General features: G+C 39.9%; 1 protein-coding gene across 4 annotated transcripts; it reads left to right on the top strand.

Annotated features, from left to right (window-relative positions):
- The first annotated feature begins 126 nt into the window (after positions 1-126).
- LOC118370841 (serine/arginine-rich splicing factor 3-like) lies at positions 127-19,595 on the top strand. Of its 4 annotated transcripts, XM_052473717.1 has the most exons (8): positions 129-272; positions 4,279-4,469; positions 14,195-14,249; positions 14,358-14,568; positions 14,682-14,828; positions 16,438-16,476; positions 18,797-18,883; positions 19,030-19,595. In XM_052473717.1, exons 2-8 carry the CDS (start codon positions 4,446-4,448, stop codon positions 19,055-19,057), a joined length of 591 nt encoding a protein of 196 aa, XP_052329677.1. In that variant the 5' UTR covers positions 129-272; positions 4,279-4,445; the 3' UTR covers positions 19,058-19,595. The 4 variants fall into 4 exon arrangements, 3 of the variants coding, with proteins under 3 accessions (XP_035611918.1, XP_052329677.1, XP_035611917.1); XM_035756025.2 differs by lacking the exon at positions 4,279-4,469 and having other exon boundaries at positions 127-272; XR_008074424.1 differs by lacking the exon at positions 19,030-19,595 and having other exon boundaries at positions 15,362-16,476; positions 18,797-18,884.
- The last annotated feature ends 7,075 nt before the right edge of the window (positions 19,596-26,670 follow it).

Below are 26,670 nucleotides of genomic sequence, written 5' to 3'. Positions count from 1 at the left end.
GGAGGGAACTGCGAGGGGGGGGGTGGTTTAGTGGAAAACATACGAACAGGCCTTGGAAAGTAGCCACAAAGTAACACAATGTTCCGGTAGTACTGTAGCTGCGCTCTGATGAGGACACACTGTTCTAGCAGACACCCTGACCCTGTAACCCGTTCTGTTCCGAGCGCCGCCGCAGCTCGCGCAGCGCAGCGCAGCGCAATTACCAGGAACAGCCTGTACAGCAGTGTACTCACTCTGTCCTCGAGAACAGCTCAGCTCCAATAAACGGAACAGTAAGTACACAGATGAACTTTGCGTTTCAGAAGTGTTCAATGCTTTACTGGAGGAAAGATAGTTAGGCTACGCCATATTGAATGGAATAATTTATCAAGTAACATACTGGCTGCCTAGGTTAATAATGAGATGTGGAATTAAATGTCATTCAATTTGCTATGTTGGCTAAATTCAATATTTTTTGGGGGTGAATAATATTTACATAGTCATTTTCACATCTTAATCATCATAACAACAAGCAGGTTATTTGGAGCATTGATTGTCAGCCACAATTCATTAGAGTAATCAAGCACATGAGACATTTATTATAAAATTTGACAGATTGAAAATGTATTTGGGGGGTTTCTTTTTAGACTCATTTTATTTTTGTATTTTTTACAAAGCAGAATCCAGTCATATATTTAGGCCTCGTAATCAAGGGCCTTTGTGTAAACCATGTTTTGGACTAATAACAATCAAATGTACCAAAATATGAATAATATATGAACAATATATAACGTTTCTAGTTAGTTTACCTCAGTGCTCCAATCATATAGTCCTATTTGTGTTTCATAAACCAAGATTGGCAGTTTTACCAAGTGTGGTGTAGCCTAATGCACAATATGTTATAGGCCCTAGGCTAAAAACTAGGCCTTTATGCTAGTGTATGTTGTTGATGTTTTTCTTATATTTCAAGGATACACATTGACGCTATCAAATCATGCTCAATAGCTCTCTCAGGGACATGATGTATGTTACTTAAGCTTTCAGGTCACAAAATACCACCAATCCTATAGGTTGTCATCAGTAAGGATTACGTGTAGTATAACCCTACTGTAATAGCCTATGAAATGGATACAATTACACATTGTAAAACATACATACTACATGCAATGCATTAAATGCTTGTAATGGGCATTTTATTTTTCAAATTAACTATCAACAACATAAGTTCTTAAGCTATTACACTTGAGCAGCCATGAGAATGAATAACATCTATATTTACACTTCCTTCTGTGTTGTACAAGGAGACTGACATATACATCTGTTTTTGGAAGTAGACCAAGTCCTCAATGAGCAGGACAATTCTGTTATGTTAGTTTATGATATATTCCATCAAGTACCTCATAAGTGCCAAGTTGGAAATTGGATCAGTAGATGTCACTTTGTTCCCTGTGCTCTGCACATTAACTTTGGTTCTCGTCAATGAATACCTCCTCAATTACATGCAGTATATATATGTATCTATTTCAGGTAGGCCTGTGTGAACAACCTTTCAATACTTGGGGGGATTTAACCTATACCGTGCATACAGTGCATTCAGAAAGTACAGAGACACCTTGGCTTTTTCCACATTTTTTATGTACAGCATTATTCTAAAATTGATTAAATAGTTGTTTTCCCCTCATCAATCTACACACAATACCCCATAATGACAAAGCAAAAACAATGACAAAGCAAAAAATAAACCTGAAATATCACATTTACATAAGTATTCAGACCGTTTACTCAGTACTTTGTTGAATCACCGTTGGCAGCGATTACAGCTTTGAGTCTTCTTGGGTATGATGCTACAAGCTTGGCACACCTGTATTTGGGGAGTTTCTCACATTTTTCTCTGCAGATCCTCTCAAGGTCTGTCAGGTTGGATGCACAGCCATTTTCAGGTCTCTCCAGAGATGTTCGATCAGGTTCAATTCCGGGCTCTGGCTGGGACACTCAAGGACATTCAGAGACTTGTCCCGAAGCCACTCCTGCGTTGTCTTGGCTGTGTACTTAGGGTCGTTGTCCTGTTGGAAGGTGAACCTTCGCCCCAGTCTGAGGTCCTGAGTACTCTGGAGCAGGTTTTCATCAAGGATCTCTCTGTACTTTTCTCTGTTCATCTTTCCCTCGATCCTGACTAGTCTCCCATTTTTTTGCAGCTGAAAAACTTCCCCACAGCATGATGCTGCCACCACCATGCTTCAACATAGGGATGGTGCCAGGTTTCCTCCAGACGTGACGCTTGGCATTCAGGTCAAAGAGTTTAAACTTGGTTTCATTAGACCAGATAATCTTGTTTCTCATGGTCTGAGAGTCATACATGCCTTTTGGCAAACTCCAAGCGGGCTGTCATGTGCCTTTTACTAAGGAGTGGCTTCCGTCTGGCCACTACCATAGGGGCCTGATTTGTGGAGTGCTGCAGAGATGGTTGTCCTTCTGAAAGGTTCTTCCATCTCCACAGAGGAACTCCAGAGCTCTGTCAGAGTAAGCATCTGGTTCTTGGTCACCTTCCTGAACAAGGCCATTCTCCCGCGATTGCTCCGTTTGGCCGGGCAGACAGCTCTAGGAAGAGTCTTGGTACCCTTCCCCAGATCTGTGCCTTGACACAATCCTGTCTCAGAGCTCTATGGACAATTCCTTTGACCTCATGGATTGGTTTTTGCTCTGACATGAACTGTCAAATGCGGAACCTTATATTGACAGGTGTGTGCCTTTCCAAATCATGTCCAATCAATTGAATTTACCACAGGTGGACTCCAATCAAGTTGTAGAAACATCTCATGGGTGATCAATGGAAAAAGGATGCACCTGAGCTCAATTTCGACACTCATAGCAAAGGGTCTGAATACTTACGGTACCAGTCAAAAGTTTGGACACATCTACTCCTTCAAGGGTTTTGCTTTATTTGTACTATTTTCTACATTGTAGAATAGTAGTGAAGACATCAAAACTATGAAATAGCAAATATGGAATCATGGAGTAACAAAGTGTTTAACAAATGAAAATACATTTTATATTTGAGATTCTTCAAAGAAGCCACCCTTTTCCTTGATGACACCTAGGTACACCTTTGGCATTCTCTCAACCAGCTTCATGAGGTAGTCACCTAGAATGCAATTCAATGAACAGGTGTCGTCACGCCCTGATCTGTTTCACCTGTTCTTGTGATTGTCTCCAACCCCTCCTGGTGTCGCTTATTTTCCCCAGTGTATTTATCCATGTGTTTCCTGCCTCTTTGTGCCAGGTCGTCTTGTATGATTCCAAGTAAACCAGCATTTTTTCCTTTTCCCTGCTTTTTGCATTCTCCTTTTCCTAGTCCTCCCGGTTATGACCCTTGACAGTTTTTCTACTTTGTACCCGCCTGCCTGACCATTCTGCCTGCCTTGACCACGAGAGCCTGTCTGCCACTCTCGACTGTGTTCTGGTTTTGACCTTTTTGCCTGTCCATGACCATTCTCTTGCCTACCCCTTTGGATTAAAAAACATTGTAAGACTCCAACCATCTGCCTCCTGTGTCTGAATGTGGGTCTTGCCTTGTGCTTTGATAGGTGTGCCTTGTTAAAATTTTATTTGTGGAATTTCTTTCCTTCTTAATGCGTTTGAGCCAGTCAGTTGTGTTGTGACAAGGTAGGGGTTGTATACAGACGATAGACCTATTTGGTAAAAGACCAAGTCCATATTATGGCAAAAACATCTCAAATAAACAAGGAGAAATGACAGTCCATCATTACTTTAAGACATGAAGGTCAGTCAATCTGGAAAATTTCAAGAACTTTGAAAGTTTCTTCAACTGCAGTCGCAAAAAACATCAAGCGCTCATGAGGACCGCAACAGGAAAGGAAGACCCAGAGTTACCTCTGCTGCAGAGGATAAGTTCATTAGAGTTAATTGCACCTCAGATTGCAGCCCAAATAAATGCAGCCAAATAAATGCAGAGTTCAAGTAATATCTCTGCACAGACACATTTCAACATCAACTGTTCAGAGGAGACTGCGTGAAACAGGCCTTCATGGTCGAATTGCTGCAACTAAAAGTATCTTTGTGTATCTTTGTGAGATGCAGAGTAGGTGAACAGATGATCTCTGCATGTGTGATTCCCACCGTGAAGCATGGAGGGGGAGTTATAATGTGACGGTGCTTTGCTGGTGACACTGTCTGTGATTTATTTCAAATTCAAGGCACACTTAGCCAGTATGGCTACAACAGCATTCTGCAACAATACGCCATCCCTTCCCAATGGGACTATCACTTGTTTTTCAACAGGACAATGACTCAACACACCTCCAGGCTGTGTAAGGGCTATTTGACCAAGAAGGAGAGTGATTGAGTGCTGCATCAGATATCCTGGCATCCGCATTCACCCGACCTCAACCCAATTGAGATGGTTTGACGGCAGAGAGAAGGATAAACAGCCAACAAGTGCTCAGCATATGTGGGAACACCTTCAAGACCAGGTAAAGCTGGTTGAGAGAATGCCAAGAGTGTGCAACGCTGTCATCAAGGCAATGGGTGACTGTTTTGAAGGATCTAAATTATAAAATATATTTTTATTTGTTGAACATGTTTTTGGTTACTACATGATTCCATATGTGTTATTTTATAGTTTTGATGTCTTCACTATTATTCTACAATGTAGAAAATAGCAAACATAAAGAAAAACCTTGAATGAGTAGGTGTGTTCAAACTTTTGACGGGTACTGTATGTAAATAATGTATTTCTGTTGTTTATTTTGAATAGATTTCTTTTTTAATTCTACATTGTACATAAATTCTACAAGATTCACAAATTATGAAGGTGATATATACCTTTAAATCACACCTGATATTTTTATGTTTATTTGGATTATATAGCCTAGTTGAGAAACACCTGACATGATATACACTATAATTTACCTACATGACATACATGCAGTATAAACTAGCAACAAATGTCCTCTGCCAGTTACAGTTGAATCACAGGTCATTCTGTAGTTCCTCAAACAGCCTACTGATTTCACTTCTAATAATGTATTGGAGTTCTCTCTGGTAATGGGCTCTATTCTGTGGGTTTTCCTAAAAGATAGTGTAAGGCAATTCATCTATAAGACATATGTTTTTAAAACATTGGTTAAGACATGTTGTTATAATACTTGAGGAACATAGTGATTGATTCTCATTTCTCCATATTAGACTGATATTTTGTTGATCCCTAGAGTCCTGCTTATCAGCATTTAGGCTAATTGAAGCAATGATGAGGAGGTTAGCCCAAAAACCTACGTTTAGGCTATGGCCTAGGCCTTATAGACCTAGGCCTCAGTATGGATGAAATATAAAGGCTAAATATAGGTCAAATATATAAGCTACAGTGCCTTGCAAAATTATTCATTCCCCTTGGCGTTTTTCCTATTTTGTTGCATTACAACCTGTAATTTAAATAATTTTTATTTGGATTTCATGTAAATGGACATACACAAAATAGTCCAAAGTGGTGAAGTGAAATGAAAAAAACAACTTCTTTCAACAACAAAAAAGAAGGAAAAAAAGAAAAGTGGTGCGTGCATGTGTATTCACCCCCTTTGCTATGAAGCCACTAAATAAGATCTGGTGCAACCCATTACCTTCAGAAGTCACATAATTAGTTAAATAAAGTCCACCTGTGTGCAATCTAAGTGGTCACATGATCTGAGGAGGACCTGCCGTACAATAGGCCTACATGCCCTCAGTCCAGTCTCTCTCAGCCTATTGCAGACAGTCAGCACTGATGGAGGGATTGTGCGTTCCTGGTGTAACTCTGGCAGTTGTTGTTGCCATCCTGTACCTGTCCCGCGGGTGTGATGTTCGGACGTACAGATCCTGTGCAGGTGTTGTTACACGTGGTCTGCCGCTGCGAGGACGATCAGCTGTCCGTCCTGTCTCCCTGTAGAGCTGTCTAATGCATCTCACAGTACAGACATTGCAATTTATTGCCCTGGCCACATCTGCAGTCCTCATGCCTCCTTGCAGCATGCCTAAGCATGCACGTTCATGCAGATGAGCAGGTACCCTGGGCATCTTTCTTTTGGTGTTTTTCAGAGTCAGGAGAAAGTGAGTCTCCAGCTTCAGTGATTTTTGCTGTTTGTTCCAGTCATTGGCAGCAGAGAACTGGAAGGAAAGGCAGCCAAAGGAAGAATTGGCTTTGGGGGTGACCAATGAGATATACCTGCTGGAGCGCGTGCTACGGATGGGTGCTGCTATGGTGACCAGTGAGCTGAGATAAGGCGGGGCTTTACCTAGCAGAGACTTGTAGATGACCTGGAGCCAGTGGGTTTGGCGGCGAGTATGAAGCGAAGGCCAGCCAACGAGAGCGTACAGGTCGCAGTGGTGGGTAGTATATGGGGCTTTGGTGACAAAACAGATGGCACTGTGATAAACTGCATCCACTTTGTTGAGTAGAGCGTTTGAGGCTGTTTTGTAAATGACATCGCCAAAGTCGAGGATCAGTAGGCTGGTCAGTTTTACGAGGGTATGTTTGGCAGCATGAGTGAAGAATACTTTGTTGCGAAATAGGAAGCCGATTCTAGATGTATTAAAGAAGGCCTGGAGATGCTTAATGCGAGTCTGGAAGGAAAGTTTACAGTCTAACCAGACACCTAGAATATGTGGACAACTACAAATACCTAAGTCAGAACCATCCAGAGTAGTGATGCTGGACGGGCGGGCAGGTGCGGGCAGCGATCGGTTGAATAGCATGCATTTAGTTTTACTTGCATTTAAGAGCAATTGGAGGCCATGGAAGAAGAGTTGTATGGCATTGAAGCTCATCTGCAGGTTAGTTAACAGTGTCCAAAGAAGGTCCAGAGGTATACAGAATGGTGTCGTCTGCTTAGAGGTTGATCAGAGAATCACCAGCAGCAAGAGCGACATCATTGATGTATAGAGAGAAGAGAGTAAGAAAGTATGTTCATCTCTAGGAGACATAACGCGCCTCCTTCCTGAGCTGTATGACGGCTGCGTGGTCTCATGGTGTTTATACTTGTGTACTATTGTTTGTACAGATGAACGTGTCACCTTCAGGCATTTGGATATTGCTCCCAAGGTTGAACCAGACTTGTGGAGGTCTACAATTTTTTTATGAGGTCTTGGCTGATTTCTTTTGATTTTCCCATTATGTCAAGCAAAGATGCAATGCGTTTGAAGGTAGGCCTTAAAATACATCCACAGGTACACCTCCAATTGACTCCAATTATGTCAATTAGCCTATCAGAAACTTCTAAAGCCATTACATAATTTTCTGGAATTTTCCAAGCTGTTTAAAGGCACAGTCAGCTTAGTGTATGTGTCACGCTCGGTGTATAGAGGAGACCAAGGCACAGCGTAGTAAGCGTACATTCTTCTATAATAAAAGAAAGACCTCTGAACAAACTATCAAAACTTTCCATGACGCAGACAGGCAACTAAACATAGACCAAGAACCCACAAAATACCCAAGGAATATGGCTACCTAAATATGGTCCCCAATCAGAGACAACGATAAACAGCTGCCACTGATTGAGAACCAATTCAGGCAACCATAGACATATAACCACCTGGACTTACAAAAAACCCTAGACATACAAAAACTAACAAACCACCCTCGTCAAAGCCTGACCTAACCAAAATACTAAAGAAAACAAAGATAACTAAGGTCAGGGCGTGACAGTATGTAAACATCTGACCCACTGGAATTGTGATAGTGAATTATAAGTGAAATAATCGGTCTGTAAACGATTGTTGAACAAATTACACAAAGTAAATGTCCTAACCGACTTGCCAAAACTATAGTTTGTTAACAAGAAATTTGTGGAGTGGTTGAAAAATGAGTTTTAATGTCTCCAACCTAAGTGTATGTAAACTTCCGACTTCAACTGTAGGCCTATGGGTTAAGCTACATGATGCATGTGACTATGATTTGCACTGTCTTGTATTTGCATATACTAAATAATATGTGTGAAATTAGTTTTGATTTAGAATGTGCCAGTATCATACACCTGTCAGAACAGGGGTATAAAAAACATGCCTTCTATATGCACTTGAATAGCAAATGGAGGACTATTTTCCCACGGTTAATTTTCATGCTAGCCAGTAGGCTCCTCTATAGGCCTATCCTATAGAAAGCTCATGGGATCCTCCTCTTTTCGATAGAGGTCATCAAAACTGTTTTCTCACGCAATTGCATAGTATAGCCTATATAAATGTTGCACTTATTTATTACATGCATCAACCAGTTATGAGGAGCTGGCTTTCGCTGCACAACAGGTAATCGATCCTATTCCACTCAAACTCTGAATGCTAGGGCTCTCATGAAGATTTTGATTAGATTTTAGATTGTATTTGCATTGATGTCAGAGTGATCATTGGTGACTGGCCGTCAGCAAGTTTGGTAGGCTACTAATGACCTTCAGAGGCATCAGAGCACAGTTTTGGAGAAGCCTAGTTACCCTGACCGAATGGTCACGTGGAATTTGACTGCGGTCATGACTCCTGACTGCTGGTGTAGCAGTAATAAGGTCACCATAACAGCCCTAGCTGTGGCCATCTGGCTAGTATCAATAAGTGCTTTCAACAAAATAGCAACAGACCATAAACTAAGCAACAAACACAGACATGCAATTGCCAAACAACGCTACTGCCACCTTCTGGTTTGGAGTATATTAACAAGGCTGAGTGGCTGATGACTTCAGAGGTCTTTGCTCTGTGAACACAAAATAGATTGACTGCCGACACTTTTCAGAGGTGCTAATACTGTCGGCAGGCAAAAGTTTGACAATCGTATGGGGGATTCTGAGCTATTAAAGAAGGCATGGGTAAGGCCAAAATGTCACAAATATTCCATCTTCAATTCATTATTTCTCAATTATGCTTTAATATATAATATCAAATATATGTTGACAATCCTTCCACCAAAGGATTACATTTAGTGAAAATATTTTTTTATTGTTCTAGTTTCATGAGGAACCACTAGGCTACATGCTATCATAGAATGAGCACATTCAGGTTTCTGATTAAAAATAAATAACAATTTTGATATCATTTATTATGAGTATTAATCATAATCCTCTGGCACTATTTCTGCAAGTTTTTCCCATCCATCGTAGTCACTGTCTCTTCATATGTTGGAAAGTAAGTTAATCGAGCATGAACATATTCTGTTGCTCTACTAGGACACATTCAACAATTTACTGGACTAGGTAACATCAGGGCTATACTTGATCTGTTTCATATCCCTCAGGTAAAAGGAGTCAGGGCATTAGTCAGTCAGTCCAATAAAGTGCTTTATTTCCCCTGTCCTGTTTTTGTTCTGCAATGCCTACTGCTGGTTTAGTTTCCTAGGTATCCAGGCTGTATCACAACTGGCGAGTCCCATAGGGCGGCTCACAATTGGCCCATCATTGTCTGGGTTTGGCCGGTGTAGGCCGTCATTGTAAATAAGAATTTGTTCTTAACTGACTTGCCTAGTTAAATAAAGGTTACTAACACTACACCTATACACAAATGGTGACATTGCGCATTGCTCACCAGAACTCATTCCAAAAAATTACTTTGTTCTGGGGTGTTCGGTTGTTTTTTCCTAACACAGCATTTTGTATTTTTTAGTATGTGCAATTGTGAATATATACACTACCGTTCAAAAGTTAAACAATACTTGTTAACTTTTCTACTTATGTTGGTAACCAGTTTATAATAGCAATAAGGCACCTTGTGTAACAGCTCTCATTGGTAGGAGACCAAGGCTCAGCATGGTAGGCATACATCTTAACTTTATTGATGACACCAAACAAAATCAAAAAACCAAAAGCGCACAGTTCTGTCAGGCTCAGACACTAAACAGAAAACAAGATCCCACGACCTAATGGTGGGAAAAAGGGCTGCCTAAGTATGATCTCCAATCAGAGACAACGATAGACAGCTGCCTCCTCTGATTGGGAACCACACTCGGCCAAAAACAAAGAAACAGAAGACATAGAATTTCCCACGAGTCACACCCTGACCTAACCAAACATAGAGAAAGATCTCTAAGGTCACGGCGTGACACCTTGGGGGTTTGTCGTATATGGCCAATATGTCACCACGTTCGTGGTATATTAGGCCTCTGTACACCTATGTAGATATTCCATAAAATATCAGCCGTTTCCACCTACAATAGTCATTTACAACATTAACAATGTCTACACTGTATTTCTGATCAATTTGATGTTATTTTAATGGACAAAAAAATGCTTTTCTTTCAAAAACAAGGAAATGTCTAAGTGACCCCAAACTTTGGATCGGTAGTATATGTATTTATACAAAAGTGTAATTATACTTATTTTTTAGATTTTAAGGAATTATTGTATTATTGCTGAACTATCATTTTGCTTATCTTCCAGAAAAACAGTACTTGTTCTGAAAATAATATATATTCTCCTCCAAACAGACTCTAGAATTCAATGCCACTATTATCAGAAAGAGAGAGAGAGTGTGTCTGTGTGTGCGTGTGTGCGTGTGTGGGTGTGTGTGTGTTCTAACTGCAAGTACGAGGGCGGGTTCATGCAAGGATACCGAGTCATCAGGAAGTGAAACAGAACAGAATGTGCTGCACTAATCTGATTGAAAAACACTGCCCTGAGTGGTCGGAAGAAAAAAATAAGATGTTTTATTTAAGCTAAAAGAGAATTCTGTGTCACAGGCGAAGAAGAGCAACAACAACGAAAACAACAAAACATTTGAACCACAGACACAAGACATTTTGTTGGATTTTGTTCGCCCATAGTGTGAGAAAAGTTGCCTAGTGCACTCTCACTCAAACATGAACACCACAACAAAATAAAAGCTGAGCAACATAATGCTCTTTGTTTGTTAGCGAGGCATGTGTGTTATGCAACCCCATACATTTAACCTCCTGTCCTAATCCTTTTTAGCTGTGGACTTTTGGCCTCCGGAGGTCAGAGGGGGTGATAGTTGAGGAACATGGAAGTCGTCTGGCTGAACCGCGCTGTGCTCTAATTCACACATTCCGTTAGATATTATCTCAAAGCTTAGAGCTCTGAGCTGGGGGCCAGAGTCAACTACTAAGCACTGTTTTTTTAATGAATAGGGCAAAGCTAAGCACCATGTTTGTGGTTTAAATAAGTTAGACGGAGGGACCTGGCTGTAGGAGAGGGAGATGAGTGAAAAGAAGAAAGGGCGTATGTTTTATTGGAAGGCAAAGACAGAGTAATGTTTGTAATTAGAAACTAGGTCAAACAAGCTGAACTTAACCAAAGCCTATAGGCTACAAGTGGTGATGCTTGTTGGGATTCCATGAATCCTGATAGTACCACATGATGAAATCGAGAGGGATACTATGGATCTGTCTCCGTCCATATGTTAATACGTCCGTCACAAGTTATATCTAAGACACTGCTGACCCAATTTTGACAAAACTTGGTTGAATGATGCGTCTTGCCATTGAGATTCTGCATTTACAAAATTACACTGATTGGCCCAAGGGGCGTCTATAGTAATCAACTTAAATTCCAGACTTTGAACAAGCGTATCTCCTGTCCCGTTTGAGCTATAGTCATTACATGTTGTACATACAGCAAATAGAGTCCCTCATGAGAAACAACTTTCCCATAAGGACCTATAAACTCTGAACATTAGATTTTCTGCAAAGTTGACCTTTTGTCCCCCACCAAACTTTGAACAAGCATATATCCTGCCCTGTTTTCCCATATTGACGAATCGTGGATGAATGATGCTTCTTGCCATCAACATCCAGCATTTATAAAATTACAATAATTGGATCAAGGGTGGAATTATAGTAACAGCAACACTTGATTGTTTGTTTCTCTCTCTCATTAATCCACCCATCATAAATTAGAATAATTGTCACTAATTGGCTCCATCATTCGTGGGGGATGACATGTTTATGGTTGCCTTGTTCTATTTTATAGCCATTACATTGTAAGTTTAGAAAGGCCTTTTGGTGTGAGGCTTAGTCCCTCTGAGAAAACATTGCAGTGTTTCCCATGTTAACATTGAATTGCATTCAGGTGTGAAAGTAGATACAATTTATTGCCAGTATGGTACCCACTATGTGTGCACTCACTTGATAGTTTATTGGCCATATACCACAAACCCCCAAGGTGCCTATCATAAACAGGTTACCAACATAAATAGAAAAGTTAACAAGTATTGTTGGGTCATACCAGATATATATTGTCTGATATACACATGGCTGAAATGCTGTTTCAGCCAATCAACATCCAGGACCCATCATTTGCATTATCAAATATAATCTTATATTACTGTGTTAAAATAACTGTTCAGTGAAAATCGCACTTTTAAAAATCCATATTCTGTTAACTCATACCCAAATAATGCTGTTGACTCATCCCATACTCATATTTGCGGCCAAAGCATAAATTGCAGGACCGAGTTTGGGAAACCCTGTCATAAATGCTGGATAAACAATACTAATGTATTCTACATAACATACCCTGTAATAGAAGGAAATCAGTAAATTGTGCTGGCGTGGTTACATGTGGTTGTGAGGCCAGTTGGCCATATTGCCAAATTCCCTAAAATGACATTGGAGGTGGCTTATGGTAGAGAAATGAACATGCAATTCTCTGGAAACCACTCTGGTGGACATTCCTGCAGTCTGCATGCCAATTGCACGGTCCCGTAAAACTTGAGACATCTGTGGCATTGTGTTGTGTGACAAAATGTAGTTTTTTGGTCCCCAGCACAAGGTGTATCTGTGTTATGATCATGTTGTTTAATCAGCTTCTTCATATGCCACACCTGTCAGGTAGATGGATTACCTTGGTAAATGATAAATGCTTACCAAAATGGATGTAAACAAATTTGTGCACAACATTTTAGAGAAATAAGCTTTTTGTGCATATGGAACATTTATGGGATATTTAATTTCAGCTGATGAAACATGGGACCAAACTTTACATGTCGCGTTACAATTTTTGCTCAGTATACATCATTGGTCTCTCTCTCTTTTTATTGAAGAAAAAAATACTTGTTCATGTAGTCATACCAGAGACGGTATAGCCATACTACTCCGCTCCAGTAGACGGCGATAGGCTATGGGTAGAGCACTTTCTTTACTAACCCCAGCAGATATACTTTTGAGGAAATGGGAAAACTCCATTGTGTACGTTGCCCATGCATCCTCAATGGGCTTTATTATGTGTATATATACATAATATGACATTTGAAATGTCTTTATTATTTTGGAACTTCTGTGAGTGTAATGTTTACTGTTCATTTGTATTGTTTATTTCACTTTTGTTTATTACCTACTTCACTTGCTTCGGCAATGTTAACATTTGTTTCCCATGCCAATCAAGCCCTTGAATTGATAGTACATTGTGGGAGACGATGAGGCAAAGAAAGCTCTCCTTCAAGTAGTGAATGGGAGTCAATTGGGCGCTAGCTCGAAAACCCAACATTAGTATGCATTTTGTCAACAAGAAGTACAACATTACACATATTTTCCGACATGTGAGATAATTAACTTGTTCTCTGTACTATCATATAGCTTTGGAATCGTGACAATACGTACTTTTAAGGAAAACGGGCAGGTTTCTCGACTCATTCCCTTACATTGAGACGGGATTGCGTGACGATTAGTTTAGAAACCGCGTGACGCAGCATGACAACGTCTGCGCGATTGGTCGACAGTCTGCTGGATGAGGCCTTTCTCTAATATTTATGTCACAAACTGGCTAGTAAGAGTATTTATTTCCGGTCAACGCCATTTTCGAACGCCTTGTGGACCTCTTCTGCTGCTAGCTGTAATCGGAGACTTTGGCCAGTACATAACTGGTAACATTTCGATTCATGGAACTGGGAATGAAAACAATTTAAGATTTAGTAACATGCACTGTAAAATAGTTTATCTTCAGTTAAATTGAACCGTCAACAAAAGCCAGCTAGATAGCTTGCTAACCCCGATGCGCCTCTACGGCTAATGTGGCTGCTAACTAATGAAACAAACAATGAACATAATTGACTAACTAGAGTGATACAATTAAAAGTGTTTTTTTTTTTTTTTTTACTGTCTGTAATTATTAAATGCATGCACTTTTTTTTAGCAAAGTAGCATGGTCGAAACCTAATGTTAATATTAGCTAACGTTGGCTAAACACTATAATTTGTCTGGTATCTAGCTAACTAATCAAGACTCCCTCTTTTGTTCCAGTTTATTTATTATTTCGTCAGCTCTTCAAAGAAACCAGGATCCGTCGAGATGGGAGGTAATTAGCTATGATATATGGATTTCATAATATATTAATTAATGTAATTGTGCATGACTGGATCTCATCTAGATTATTTAATTTTCCTTTTTAACCTTTCACTCTCAGAACCTGCTCATCTCAGAGATTGTCCTCTGGATTGCAAGGTGTATGTAGGGAACTTGGGCAACAGTGGAAACAAGACTGAGTTGGAGAGGGCGTTTGGGTACTATGGCCCTTTGCGGAGTGTGTGGGTGGCCAGGAACCCCCCAGGCTTTGCCTTTGTCGAGTTTGAGGATCCCAGAGATGCAACCGACGCTGTGAGAGAACTGGATGGACGGTAGGCCTCAAGGGGATATTCACTTGATTATTTGGGTCAAAGCTCATGACATACAAACATTGAAAGAGTATTCCAGTTTAACTTGTGATTCTGCTATTGCTCCATGTGAACAGGACGCTGTGTGGCTGCAGAGTGAGAGTTGAATTGTCCAATGGGGAGAAACGCTCGAGGAGCCGTGGACCTCCTCCCTCCTGGAGCCGTCGCACTGGACGTGAAGACTACAGCAGCAAGCGCCGTGGGAGCCCGCCTGTCAGACGCCGGTATAATACATCATCTCTCACCTCCACTTATTCTCACCCACTTTTAACATGTAGTCCTACAAGTGTTTATCACCTACCTTACCAGTCAACCCCAAGCCCTTCCATCACATCTCCCTCACTTCCAACTGTTCCATATGTACTATAATTTCAATTTAAACACTTGGACCTAACACACTTGGACCTAACACACAATCTTGCACTGTAGGTTCGTTAGTGCTGTGATACGTTAACTTTTTTTTTTTTTTTTACTATGGACACAATCAGAGCTGAGAAATGTCAATTTACTCATCATAGGGATTGGGTCCCCTTTTAACAGTGACAATTTAGGTGATTTTTGAAAGGCTTAATTCAGGCATCATTTGTTTAGATCTAGGCAATACATTTTCGAAATTACATTTTAGATAATTGGAACCAATTTCAATAAAGGGGGCACTTGTTTGATTATTTGATTACTATATGGATGTTGGTTTTGTTTCACTTTTCTCAGTTTGATTTTATTCTATCTATATTAATAAAAATAAACCCCGTTGCAGAGTCATCACCATCCCTCTTCTCACCACCCTCTCAGACAGTCAACTAGTCCTCTTACAGCATCATGTGACCACTGACCAGCGCCAGCACCGTGCCCCACCCAATCAGCTTGGCTGGTGCCGTGTCACATGACCCAGGCATGGCCAGTCATGTTCCAGCCTATTGGTTCCTGAGCATGCAGCTCTCAGCCTCCTCCAACCTTAACCCGATCGGCATCGTCACAGCCCACCTCACAATTCCGACCAATCAGCGATTTTTAACTCCTTTCCCCAATTATCAACACAACTACCTACAAGCAGCACAGCAGCCCTCGGCTAACCCCAAAAAGACAGGGAAAATCTACAACTACTGTACCCCCACCAGCCAACCAACTTCATATCTCCAACACTTGCAACTTGTGGCAAATCCTCTCTGCAAATTCTACCTCCCTCGCCATCAGTCTGGCTTCCTTGCGTCATTTCTATCTTGTGTCCAAACCTGAAAAAATAGTAAGTTCCTTTTCTCCTGCTTTTTGTAGTGTCATGCTTACCACAGGTTTGGTTTTACAGCTGCTTGATGGTATGAAATTGGCGGTCATGGAAATTGTCATTTGAATTTAGTTTCAAACATCAACTTGTGAGTACAATAATAAGAATCTTGAATCCCCCTCCCATAGATCAAAAATGAAAAGCTTTTATCCTTGAACTCAAGTTCTGTGGTCTTGGAGCTGCCCTGGTTAGCATGAACTGTATGAGGTCCAATATTGGTAATGTGCCCTATGTCATCTATGCCACAAAACAGTACAGTATGTAGCTTAAGTCTGCAGACCTGTACTTAAAAATGTTCTCTCTAATTAATTCTCACTTGGTTTTATAAGAGGTCTCATTTTGACCTCAGTTGGTTGTCCAAGCATTCTGTCCTCTAGCAGGGGTGCGGAGAGGATGTCCTATTCTGATCTGTCTGCAGAAAGAGAAAGGCTGTGTGGTATTGTTAAATGATTGGAATGGTGTTTCTTCAGGGATAAGGAATGCCATATTTGATTGGCGGTGATGCCTTTATGCACTGTATTAAATGTTTTTCCTGCTCCATCCACCTCCAGCTCTCCTAGGAGGAGAAGCTTCAGCCGCAGTCACAGCAGGTGAGCCTAAGTGCCTCTTTACCCTAGCCTACAATGTAATCAGTGTTGTAACTAACTATAGTTTTCCTCACAAATATAAATATATCTGTACCCAATAGTAGATCAGTCTAGTACAGATTAGGGTTGTAACAGTACACCAAACCCATGGGATCACGGTTCTGTTTCGGTACTGCGGAAAAAATTAAATGCCAACAGTTTCTGTAGTAAATGTTTATTTAATAATCTACCGTGGTGCTATTTCTTATTTACATGCATGATCATGAGTCCTGTAATGTCTGATGAAAGCACAATCAGGAATACCAACCCAGTACTCACAACTAAAATAAATCACATTTTATTAGTAACATGCGCCGAATACAACAGGGGTAGACTTACAATGAAATTCTTACAGTTGAAGTCGGAAGTTTACATACACCTTATACATCTACATTTAAACTCGGTTTTTCACAATTCCTGACATTTGTCCCTAGTAAAAAAAAGTCCTGTCTTAGGTCAGTTAGGATCACTTAATTTTAAGAATGTGAAATGTTAGAATAATAGTAGTTATTTATTTCAGCTTTTTTCTTTAATCACATTCCCAGTTGGTCAGAAGTTCACATTAACTCAATTAGTATTTGGTAGCATTGCCTTTTAAATTGTTAAATTTGGGTCAAATGTTTCAGGTAGCCTTTCACAAGCTTCCTGCAATACTTTGGGTGAATTTTGGCCCATTCCTCCTGACAGAGCTGGTGTAACTGAGTCAGGTTTGACGGCATCCTTGCTCGCACACTCTTTCAGTTCTGCTCACAAATGTATTGGATTGAGGTCAGGGCTTTGTGATGGCCACTCCAATACTGTGACTGTTGTTCTTAAGCCATTTTGCCACAACTTTGGAAGTATGCTTGGGGTCATTGTCCATTTGGAAGACCCATTTGCGACCAAGCTTTAACTTCCTGACTGATGTTTTGAGATGTTGCCCCAATATATCCACACAATTTTCCTGTCTCATGATGCCGTCTATTTTGTGAAGTGCACCAGTCCCTCCTGCAGCAAAGCACCCCCACAACATGATGCTGACGCCCCGTGCTTCATGGTTGGGATGGTGTTCTTCGGCTTGCAAGCCTCGCCCTTTTTCCTCCAAACATAACAATGGCCATTATGGTCAGACAGTTCTATTTTTGTTTTATCAGACCAAAGTACAATCTTTTTCCCCACGTGCAGTTGCAAATGGTAGTCAGCCTTTATTGCGATTTTGGAGCAGTGGCTTCTTCCTTGCTGAGCAGCCTTTCAAGTTATGTCGATATAGGACTCGTTTTACTGTGGATATAGGTACTTTTGTACCTGTTTCCTCCAGCATCTTCAAGGTCCTTTGCTGTTGTTCTGGGATTGATTTTGCACTTTTCCTCAAGTCCTCAACTGGCATCTTAATTTAAATAGTACCCGCAAAACACCAGTCTCAACAGTGAAGAGGTGACCCCGGGATGCTGGCATTCTAGGCAGAGTTGCAAAGAAAAAGCCATATCTCAGACTGGCCAATAAAAATACAATATTAAGATGGGCAAAAGAACAGACACTGGACAGAGGAACTGGCCTAGAAGGCCAGCATCCCAACGTCACCTCTTCACTGTTGACGTTGAGACTGGTGTTTTGCGGATACTATTTAAATTAAGCTGCCAGTTGAGGACGTGAGAGGCGTCTTTCTCAAACTAGACACTCTAATGTACTTGTCCTCTTTCTCAGTTGTGCACCGGGGCCTCCCACTATTCTGGTTAGACAGTTTGCGGTGTTCTTTGAAGGGAATAGCACACAGCGCTGTACGAGATCTTCAGTTTCTTGGCAGTTTCTCACATGAAATATCCTTAATTTCTCAGAAGAATAGACTGACAAGTTTAAAAATATATATATATTTCACCAGGTAGGCCAGTTGAACAAGTTCTCATTTACAGTTTTAGAAGAAAGTTATTTGTTTCTGGCCATTTTGAGCCAGTAATTGAACCCACAAATGCTGATTCTCCAGATACTCAACTAGTCTAAAGGCCAGTTTTATTGCTTCTTTAATCAGAACAACAGTTTTCAGCTGTGCTGACAGAATTGCAGAAGGGTTTTCTAATGATCGATTAGCCTTTTAAAATGATCAACTTGGATTAGCTAACACAACGTGCCATTGGAACACAGGAGTGATGGTTGCTGATTTATGGGCCTCTACGCCTATGTAGATATTCCATAAAAACAGCTACAATAGTCATTTACATTTCAAGTGACAGTTCTTCAAATGTAATAATCCTGAGAGGTATCTGAATACATGTCAGTACATTGGAAACACTAACTTGTTCCTCTCTAGGTCTCTGTCAAGAGACCGAAGAAGAGAGAGGTCTATCTCCAGAGACAGGAACCATAAACCTTCAAGATCCTTCTCAAGGTCTCGGAGGTAAATGTGTGTGCGTGTTCACTGGCGTCTGTGTATTGACATGAGTCTTCCTATATAGGCTTGTATTATTTTAGGCCTATGGATTGTAGTAATGCATTGTGCAAGTTATTCTTGTTTCTGACAACTTTATTTTGTTTATTTTTCAGCCGCTCCAGGACCGCTGAGAGAAAGTGAGTGTCTGACAGTCTGAACTCAGTCCAAACCTGAGTATGTCTTGTATAGAATCAGGGTCTGTATGAGTGCATTTCATTTTTAAATGATTAACCTTTTTAGATTTGTGTTTAGGTGAGACAGCCATGTCTGTCCATCTGTGAAACAACTGTTTTTGAAAGCTGTATAGTTCAAATTACTGTCTTTATTCTACCAAATGTCTCTTTCACTTGTTTAAACATACAGATGACTGACTTACTGTCCAACTACACCTAACACATTGTCCAATAGGGGCAGGGGTTGGTTTTGAACATTCAGTCCAGCCTAAATATGGGAGTATCTGTCAATGTGGGAATAACATAACTACTTTATTTGTTTCTGTTAAACTGTTTGAAGTGATTAAATACCAAATGTTTATATGTTTCACTGGGCATACATTTTTGCATTTTTGAATGATGTATAATTTTGATTGTGACACTGTTCTTGGATGAGAGAGCTTTTGAGTTACACTTTAACCGTTCTGTCATTAAATTGTTCCTCAAGAGGAAATTTGTCTAACTCAGCTTGAGTACATCCCATTTTAACTTCTGCATATTTAATTGATTCTGACTGATTTGTTGAGCTCTACCCACATTGCAAGTACAGTGCATTTGAAAATGTATTTAGACCATTTACTTTCTCCATTTTGTTACTTTACAGCCTTATTCTGAAACTGAGTATTAAAAAAATCTCAATCGACACACAATACCCCAAAATGACAAAGCAAAAACAGGGTTTTAGGAATGTTTGCAAATGTATTAAATGTTACATTTAATTTGTAAAAAAATATATATATATATATTTACTTGGTTGTTGTGCTGTTGGAAGGTGAACCTTCACCCCAGTCTGATGTCCTGAGCGCTCTGGAGCATGTTTTCATCAAGGATCTCTGTACTTTGCGCTTTAATCTTTCCCTCGATCCTGACTAGTCTCCTAGTCCCTGCCACTGAAAAACATCCACACAATATGCTGCCGCCACCCATGGTGCTAGGTTTCCTCTAGACCTGGCGCTTAGCATTCAGGCCGTCATGTTCAATCTTGGATTCATCAGACCAGAATCTTGTTTCTCATGCTCAGTCCTTTAGGTGCCTTTTGGCAAACTCCAAGCAGGCTGTCATGTGACTTCTGTCTGGCCACTACCATTGATGGAGTGCTACGGAGTTGGTTGTCCTTCTGGAAGGTTCTTTCTCCAGAAGAACTCTGGAGCTCTGTCAGTGTGGCCATCAGGTTCTTGGTCACGTCCCTGACCAAGGCCCTTCTCCTGATTTTTGCTCAGTTTGGCCAGGCAGCCAGCTCTAGGAAGAGTCTTGGTTCCAAACCTCTTCATTTTAAGGATGATGGAGATCACTGTGTTCTTGGGGGAACTTCAATGCTGCAGACATTTTATTTAGTACCCTGCAGATCTGTGCCTTGACACAATCTAGTCTCGGAGCTTTACGAACAATTCCTTCAACCTCATGGCTTGGTTTTGCTCTGACATGCACTGTCAGCTGTGGGACCTTTTTATATAGATAGGTGTGTGTACCTTTTCCAAATCCTGTCCAATCAATTGAATTTACCACAAGTGGAAACAGGATGCACCGGAGCTCAATTTAGTCTCATAGCAAAGGGTCTGAAATAGTTGTGTAAATGTAATTCTATTTTTTTTTTTACATTTTCAGACATTTCGTAACATGTTTTTGCTTTGTCATTATGTAGTATTGTGTGTAGCTGGATGAGGAGCAAAAATGTATTTAATCCATTTTAGAATAAGGCTGTAACGTAACCAATGTCTAAAGGGAAGGCGTCTGAATACTTTCCCAATGCACTGGATATACCTTAATATTTAAATTGTAAGTTTTAACTTGCAATCCCTTTAACGAAGTCATAGTTAAGTAAGGTTGAGAAACAATGCCCACTGCTAATTCAGTCGTGTATATTTTATTTTTGTGTGTGTATATATAGCACGCTCCATTTGGTATTTCCTTTTAGTTAGGAACATGTTTCACACATCCAGGATTGACTATAAACATGATGCCAGTTAACATGAAGGATAATGGGCCCAAATATATGTTGAAGGTGCATTCAGCCTTCAGAAAGTATTCAAAATGGATTAATTAGTTTTGTTCTCACCCATCTATACACAATATCCTGTAAAGACATGTTTTTACAACTTTATGAAATGCAGCAATATGCCATTTAAATAAATATTCACACCCCTGAGTCAGTATGTGTTAGAATCACCTTTGGCAGCGACTACAGCTGTGATTCTTTCTGGGTAAGTCTAAGAGCTTTGGACACCTGGATTGTACAATATTTGCACATTTATCTATTTTAAATTATTCAAACTCCGTCAAGTTGGTTGTTGATCATTGATAGCCATTTTCAAGTTTTGCTGTAGATTCTAAAGCAAATTTAAGTGAACTGTGACTAGGCCACTCAAGAACATTGTGTTGTCTTGATAAGAAACTACAGTGTATATTTGGCCTTTGTGTTTTAGGTTATTGTCCTGCTGAAAGTTGAATTTGTCTTTTGGAAAGCAGACTGAACCAGGTTTCCTCCTATTCCATTTATTTTTAACCTAAAAAAAAATGCAGTCCTTGCCGATGATGGGCATACCCATAACATGATGCAGCCACCACCATGCTTAAAATTTGAAGTGGTACTCTGATGTGTTGTTGGATATTCCCCAAACATAACTTTATGTCCTGAATACAAAGCATTAAGTTCTTTGACACATTTTTGGCACTTTTACTTTAGTGTGTTATTGCGAACAAGATGCATGTTTTGTGTGTAGGCCAGTGACACATCTACATTTGAATACATTTCAAATTCAAGCTGTAACACAATACATGGAAAAAGTAAAGGGGTGTGAAGGCACTGTACATCACAATATTGGCTGCACAAACCCAGGTAGCAAGTTATGTTGTTGGTAAAGATTTTTTATTGTTGAGTTTTACCTTTCGTATATCATATTTACAGTGACGTTCTCATGACCAGAGATGTCTCAAAGCTGTAAGTTAAGCATTTTCCGGGAAGGATAATTTTTGCTCAGTTTGTTTCAACATAGGGGTTGGTGTTAATTACACAGGAAGTCTTTGGTCACACAGGAAGTCTTTGGTCACGGTTGCAGAAATAGGAAAATGTTTTAGAAGAATGAAACATGACATGCTATAATTCTAGCCAGCAATTGACATCATACGGTGTATTGGGAGGAGGTAAATGATTTCCTGAACATTTTACATGAAAGTTTGCCACAAGTGGACTCTGGAGGTGAGTACATAAATGTTGTATTATGGTTAGAGCAAGGCATATGTTATGTCAAGGGTTTGTATATGTGCAGATTCCAATGCAAATGTTAGGTATTACAGTAATGACATGGTTTCTTTAAATATATTTTTATTGGGCTTTTATAAATATATCTATACATGCATATTTACTACAATACTGCTGCATTACAATTCATAATACATATAATTTGCAATCACATGGTTTTAGCAACAAACTCCAGCACATACTTTTATTGGTTGAATTAAAAAAAAACTCACCTTTAAAAAGCTAGATTTTGTTGAGAATCAGGGCAGGTACCGAGTAACTTTGTTTCTTGAACATTTTATATAAAACATATTTTTTAAATTCTGATTAAGTGTCATGTTCTGTGTGTGATACTCTTGTGGGTTTTCATATGGAAACAGGAAATTATGAATCAGGCAGGTGTTTAAAATGGTGTTGTAAACCTTTGTTTGCATCACTTACATTGATAACTCTTGACTATTAATTTGTGCATTTAATGTAAATGTTGTATATTCTCCATAGCTTTTGTGGACATCATGTAATCCAAATATCCCTGTGAAATGGCACAAGTGGGGAGGCTTTTCTCCCTTACAAAAATGTACCATGGAAGTACAATGAAAACAAAATACCATTGTTTTGTACTAGCAGCATGTAGTGAAACATGAAAGCATGGTAGTTGTTTACAATGTATTATGGTGGTCTGTGCCCCACTGTTTGTTTTGGGTAAAGTGACCAAAAATGTAATTTATGGACAACATTGACCACTAGCTCTGCAATTGCAAAGCGTAGGCCTAGTACCTTCTTAAACCTCTTTAGCTCATAGTGAAAAAAACACAAGATGCATGGTCTAGTAGTGTATTGTACCCTCTTAAACCTCTAGCTCATAGTGAAAAAAACACAAGATGCATGGTCTAGTAGTGTATTGTACCCGCTTAAACCTCTAGCTCATAGTGAAAAACCACAACATACATGGGAGCTGGTTAGGGTATGGTGAGAAGAATGAAGGCAATCTGAAACCTTGAAGTGCAGTTCCATATTTCCATAGTACGGTCAACCTGAGCATGAAAAAACGACTTTCATATTTATCTTGAATGTGTGTATTATGAGGTAAAGACTACATTTGACCTTTATATTTGACAAGTGTAATGTTATTGTTACTACAAAGTAGTATACAAAGTCTCAAAATAGGTCATTTTAGTCATCCAGATTTAATAGCATTTGGCTACGGCTCACAGAACTTGTTTTGGTACTCACATCTGTCCCCCTGTGTTTCTGACCAAGTCGGAAGGTTAATGAAAAAATATCGAAACACATTTTTGTACATTGAGTGCTAGTATAGAATTCTACAATCTAGTGAAGATAGAATCTGATTTGGACAGGCAGTGTCACACCCAAAAAGTTTTTGAGGAAAGGTTGTTATTGTGAATGTGCCCCAACAGCATGCTCGAACGGCAGAGTCAATATCCACGCTTATAAACCCAGGGTTGTTACACAATCATTACACTCCGCTTAACTTAGTGTTTCATATCCTATGCCTTATAACTTGCTCACCGTGATGATAAGGTGTAAAATAGTTTGTTTATATGGTGGGTCTCTTCAGTTTTCAGTTGGCTTTCTCATTCAACTGATTCAGTGACTTCCAGGCAGGCCAGCGCGAGAACTACTTTAGAGTGAGAGTGCGTGAAGAAACCACAAGAGCGAGCCAGCCCAAACAAGTACAACTGGAAACCTGGTTACAGGCTAGGTTCCCATCCAATTGGCGACAGATTTTCATGCGAATATTAAAAAATCTGCATAAAAACAATATTCATATTTTCCCATGCGAGATGTGTTTCCATCGAATTGACTAGTTGCAGATACAAGGCTGTGCCCAATGACGTAGTAAACTATTTCCATGTACCAAATAAAAAAAGTTAAATGGGTTTCCATGCCATTTTCAACTCTACTGATGATTGGGTAGAGCCCAGATACAGTATAGCCAACATGATGAGATTATTATTATGGACAATAGAGCGAGATTATTTTTTATTGTCAAACGGCTGCTAAACATCGATTATTATATCACCAGAATAAAACCCTCAGAATAAGACCCTGGATATTTATTGGAAAGGAGCATCAAGCTCATCACCTTGCACTTTCACCACCCTGTGACATAAAAGCACTGCACTGGGCCTTAAATAGTCCTGTATTAGCAGAACTACATAACAAAAAAAAGTTTGCTTGTCAACATTTATTTAACTAGGCAAGTCAGTTAAGAACACATTCTTATTTACAATGATGGCCTAGGAACAGTCAGTTACCTGCCTTGTTCAGGGGCAGAACTAGAGATTTTTACCTTGTCAGCTCGGGGATCCCATCTAGCAACCTTTCGGTTACTGGCCCAACACTCTAACCACTAGGGTACCTGCCGCCCCAGCAGGTAAAGTTTACCGAAAAAAAATCAGTTTCCATCAGGCCTGTAATTAAAAATGTATCTGACGTACTTTACTTGCATAAACATTTTGGATGGAAACCTAGTAACAGTTAGAAATAATTTGTGGACTGCAAATTGACCACAAGAATCCCAAACAGATATATTATTTGACAAAAACAGACTCATTTCAAACATTGATTACATTTGGATACAATCACATATGATTTCTATTTATGCGTGGGAATACTTGGGAACATATTTCCAAAATTAAAATCACTTTGAGCTCATTTCCTTTTTTTGTTTTGTTGCTCAGACAACTTGGAGTGCAAATAAAATCAATTTGACCCACGGGCCACCTATTGGGGAAACCTGGCCTACTGCATGAAGTTTGCACTTGTGTCTATAAAACACTATTTTGCTCAAAACCATTTTTTTTACGCTAAAGTGTGTGTACATGACTGTATTTATATGTGGGATATTGTTTTTCAACAGAAAAAAATCCAAAATAGCTGGACTACGTCTCTAAAAAGGTAGAGTGATGCCAACATTCTTTTAGTGGTGCCTTCAGTGAGTCATTTTATTGTGTAAAAAATGCAAGGAGCATATAATCCCTGGAAGCCTTTTAATTGCAGTGGGGTTTAGTGATTAACAATCTACTGTCTGTGTCGTGATATAGGAGGGACTTTGAAGAACCATGTCTGGCAAGAAGTCAAGAAAAGTGAGAATGGGATCATCACGTCAGAATCAAGATGAACATGAGACCAACAAAGATGATGATGGGTCCCAAATGTTGTCAAAGGAAAGGAAAGTAGTTGAAGTTGGGGCTGATTCAGTTTCAGTGATGCTCCAAACGGACCTTGTCTCATCAGATAACGTATCAACAATAACACAACAACACACAGAAAGAAATAATCCACCATTAAATTACGTCACAGAGTCACATCTGTCTCAACCTGTAAACCCATATCTTCTAAAATCACTTGACACTGCAGGGAAGAGAAGGAAAATGGGGTCTACTCGTCAGAATAAAAGAAAGCCAGAGGAGACAGACTTTGGGGTGATACAAGACACCAAAACTGGAGACACAGAACAATCACTAGAACTTCAGGCATCCATTGCAGTTGTGGAATCTGAGTCCCACAGCAAAGGAGAAGAGTGCCTGGGTCCTAAAGAAAGTGAAAGGAACACTGAGAGCAGAAGTCAAAGTGAGTTTCTTTTGTTTGCTTCTAACACACTCAACCAACCGGATGACAGATGGAAAGAGGAAGTTGGTGAGGATACTGAACCTAGAACTAAAACTGTGGTTAGTTATGGCAGTGAAATAGTTCAAGATACTCTTGGAACCGAATCACTCTTGCATCTGCCCCTAGACCTTGCGTTAGAAGTTGTTCATGGATTCGCTGCTGAACCCATAACAGAGGAGTTGAAGAAAGAGGAAGAGAGGAGGCAGGAAAGTGAGCATGCCGAGGTGGAGTCCCCCACATTTCTCAGCTCTAGACAGTCATTAGATCAATCCCTTGAGTCAGACACTTTAACCAACACAGAAAAGTTTGAGTCATTCAATAGCACAATAATCCTCCAAAGAGGAGAAGGTGAAGAGAAACTTGAACCTGTTGTAAATGAGTCAGAATTGCAAGATGATATGAACTCTACTGGTCCAGGCAATCAGGAAACGTTGCACCAAAGAAATGAACATGACTTTGTTGATCTGATAGTTGAGGAAAACATAGTAATGGCAAATATAACTCATTTTAGACAACCAGACCATGTAGAAAGCTTTGAACCTGAACAAAGTGAGGATATGACCTGCTTTTTACAATCAACCCCCTCAGACTGCTCTTTGGGTCATGACAAAAGTGCTCAATCAGAATCCAGGAGAAGAAAGATGGGTTCAACTCGCAGGAATCATAGA

The sequence above is a fragment of the Oncorhynchus keta genome, chromosome 21 (genome assembly GCF_023373465.1).
Source record: "Oncorhynchus keta strain PuntledgeMale-10-30-2019 chromosome 21, Oket_V2, whole genome shotgun sequence".
Lineage (NCBI taxonomy): Eukaryota > Metazoa > Chordata > Actinopteri > Salmoniformes > Salmonidae > Oncorhynchus > Oncorhynchus keta.
This window is presented reverse-complemented; position numbering and strand designations above follow the sequence as displayed.

What these genes read in the sequence shown, in the direction of transcription:
- LOC118370841 (XM_052473717.1), top strand. Translation starts at nt 4,446, where the DNA reads ATGTGGGAACACCTTCAAGACCAG. An exon ending in AGGATCCGTCGAGATGGGAG is followed by an intron (nt 14,250 to 14,357) that starts GTAATTAGCTAT and finishes TTTCACTCTCAG; the next exon opens with AACCTGCTCATCTCAGAGAT. An exon ending in TCCTTCTCAAGGTCTCGGAG is followed by an intron (nt 18,884 to 19,029) that starts GTAAATGTGTGT and finishes TTTATTTTTCAG; the next exon opens with CCGCTCCAGGACCGCTGAGA.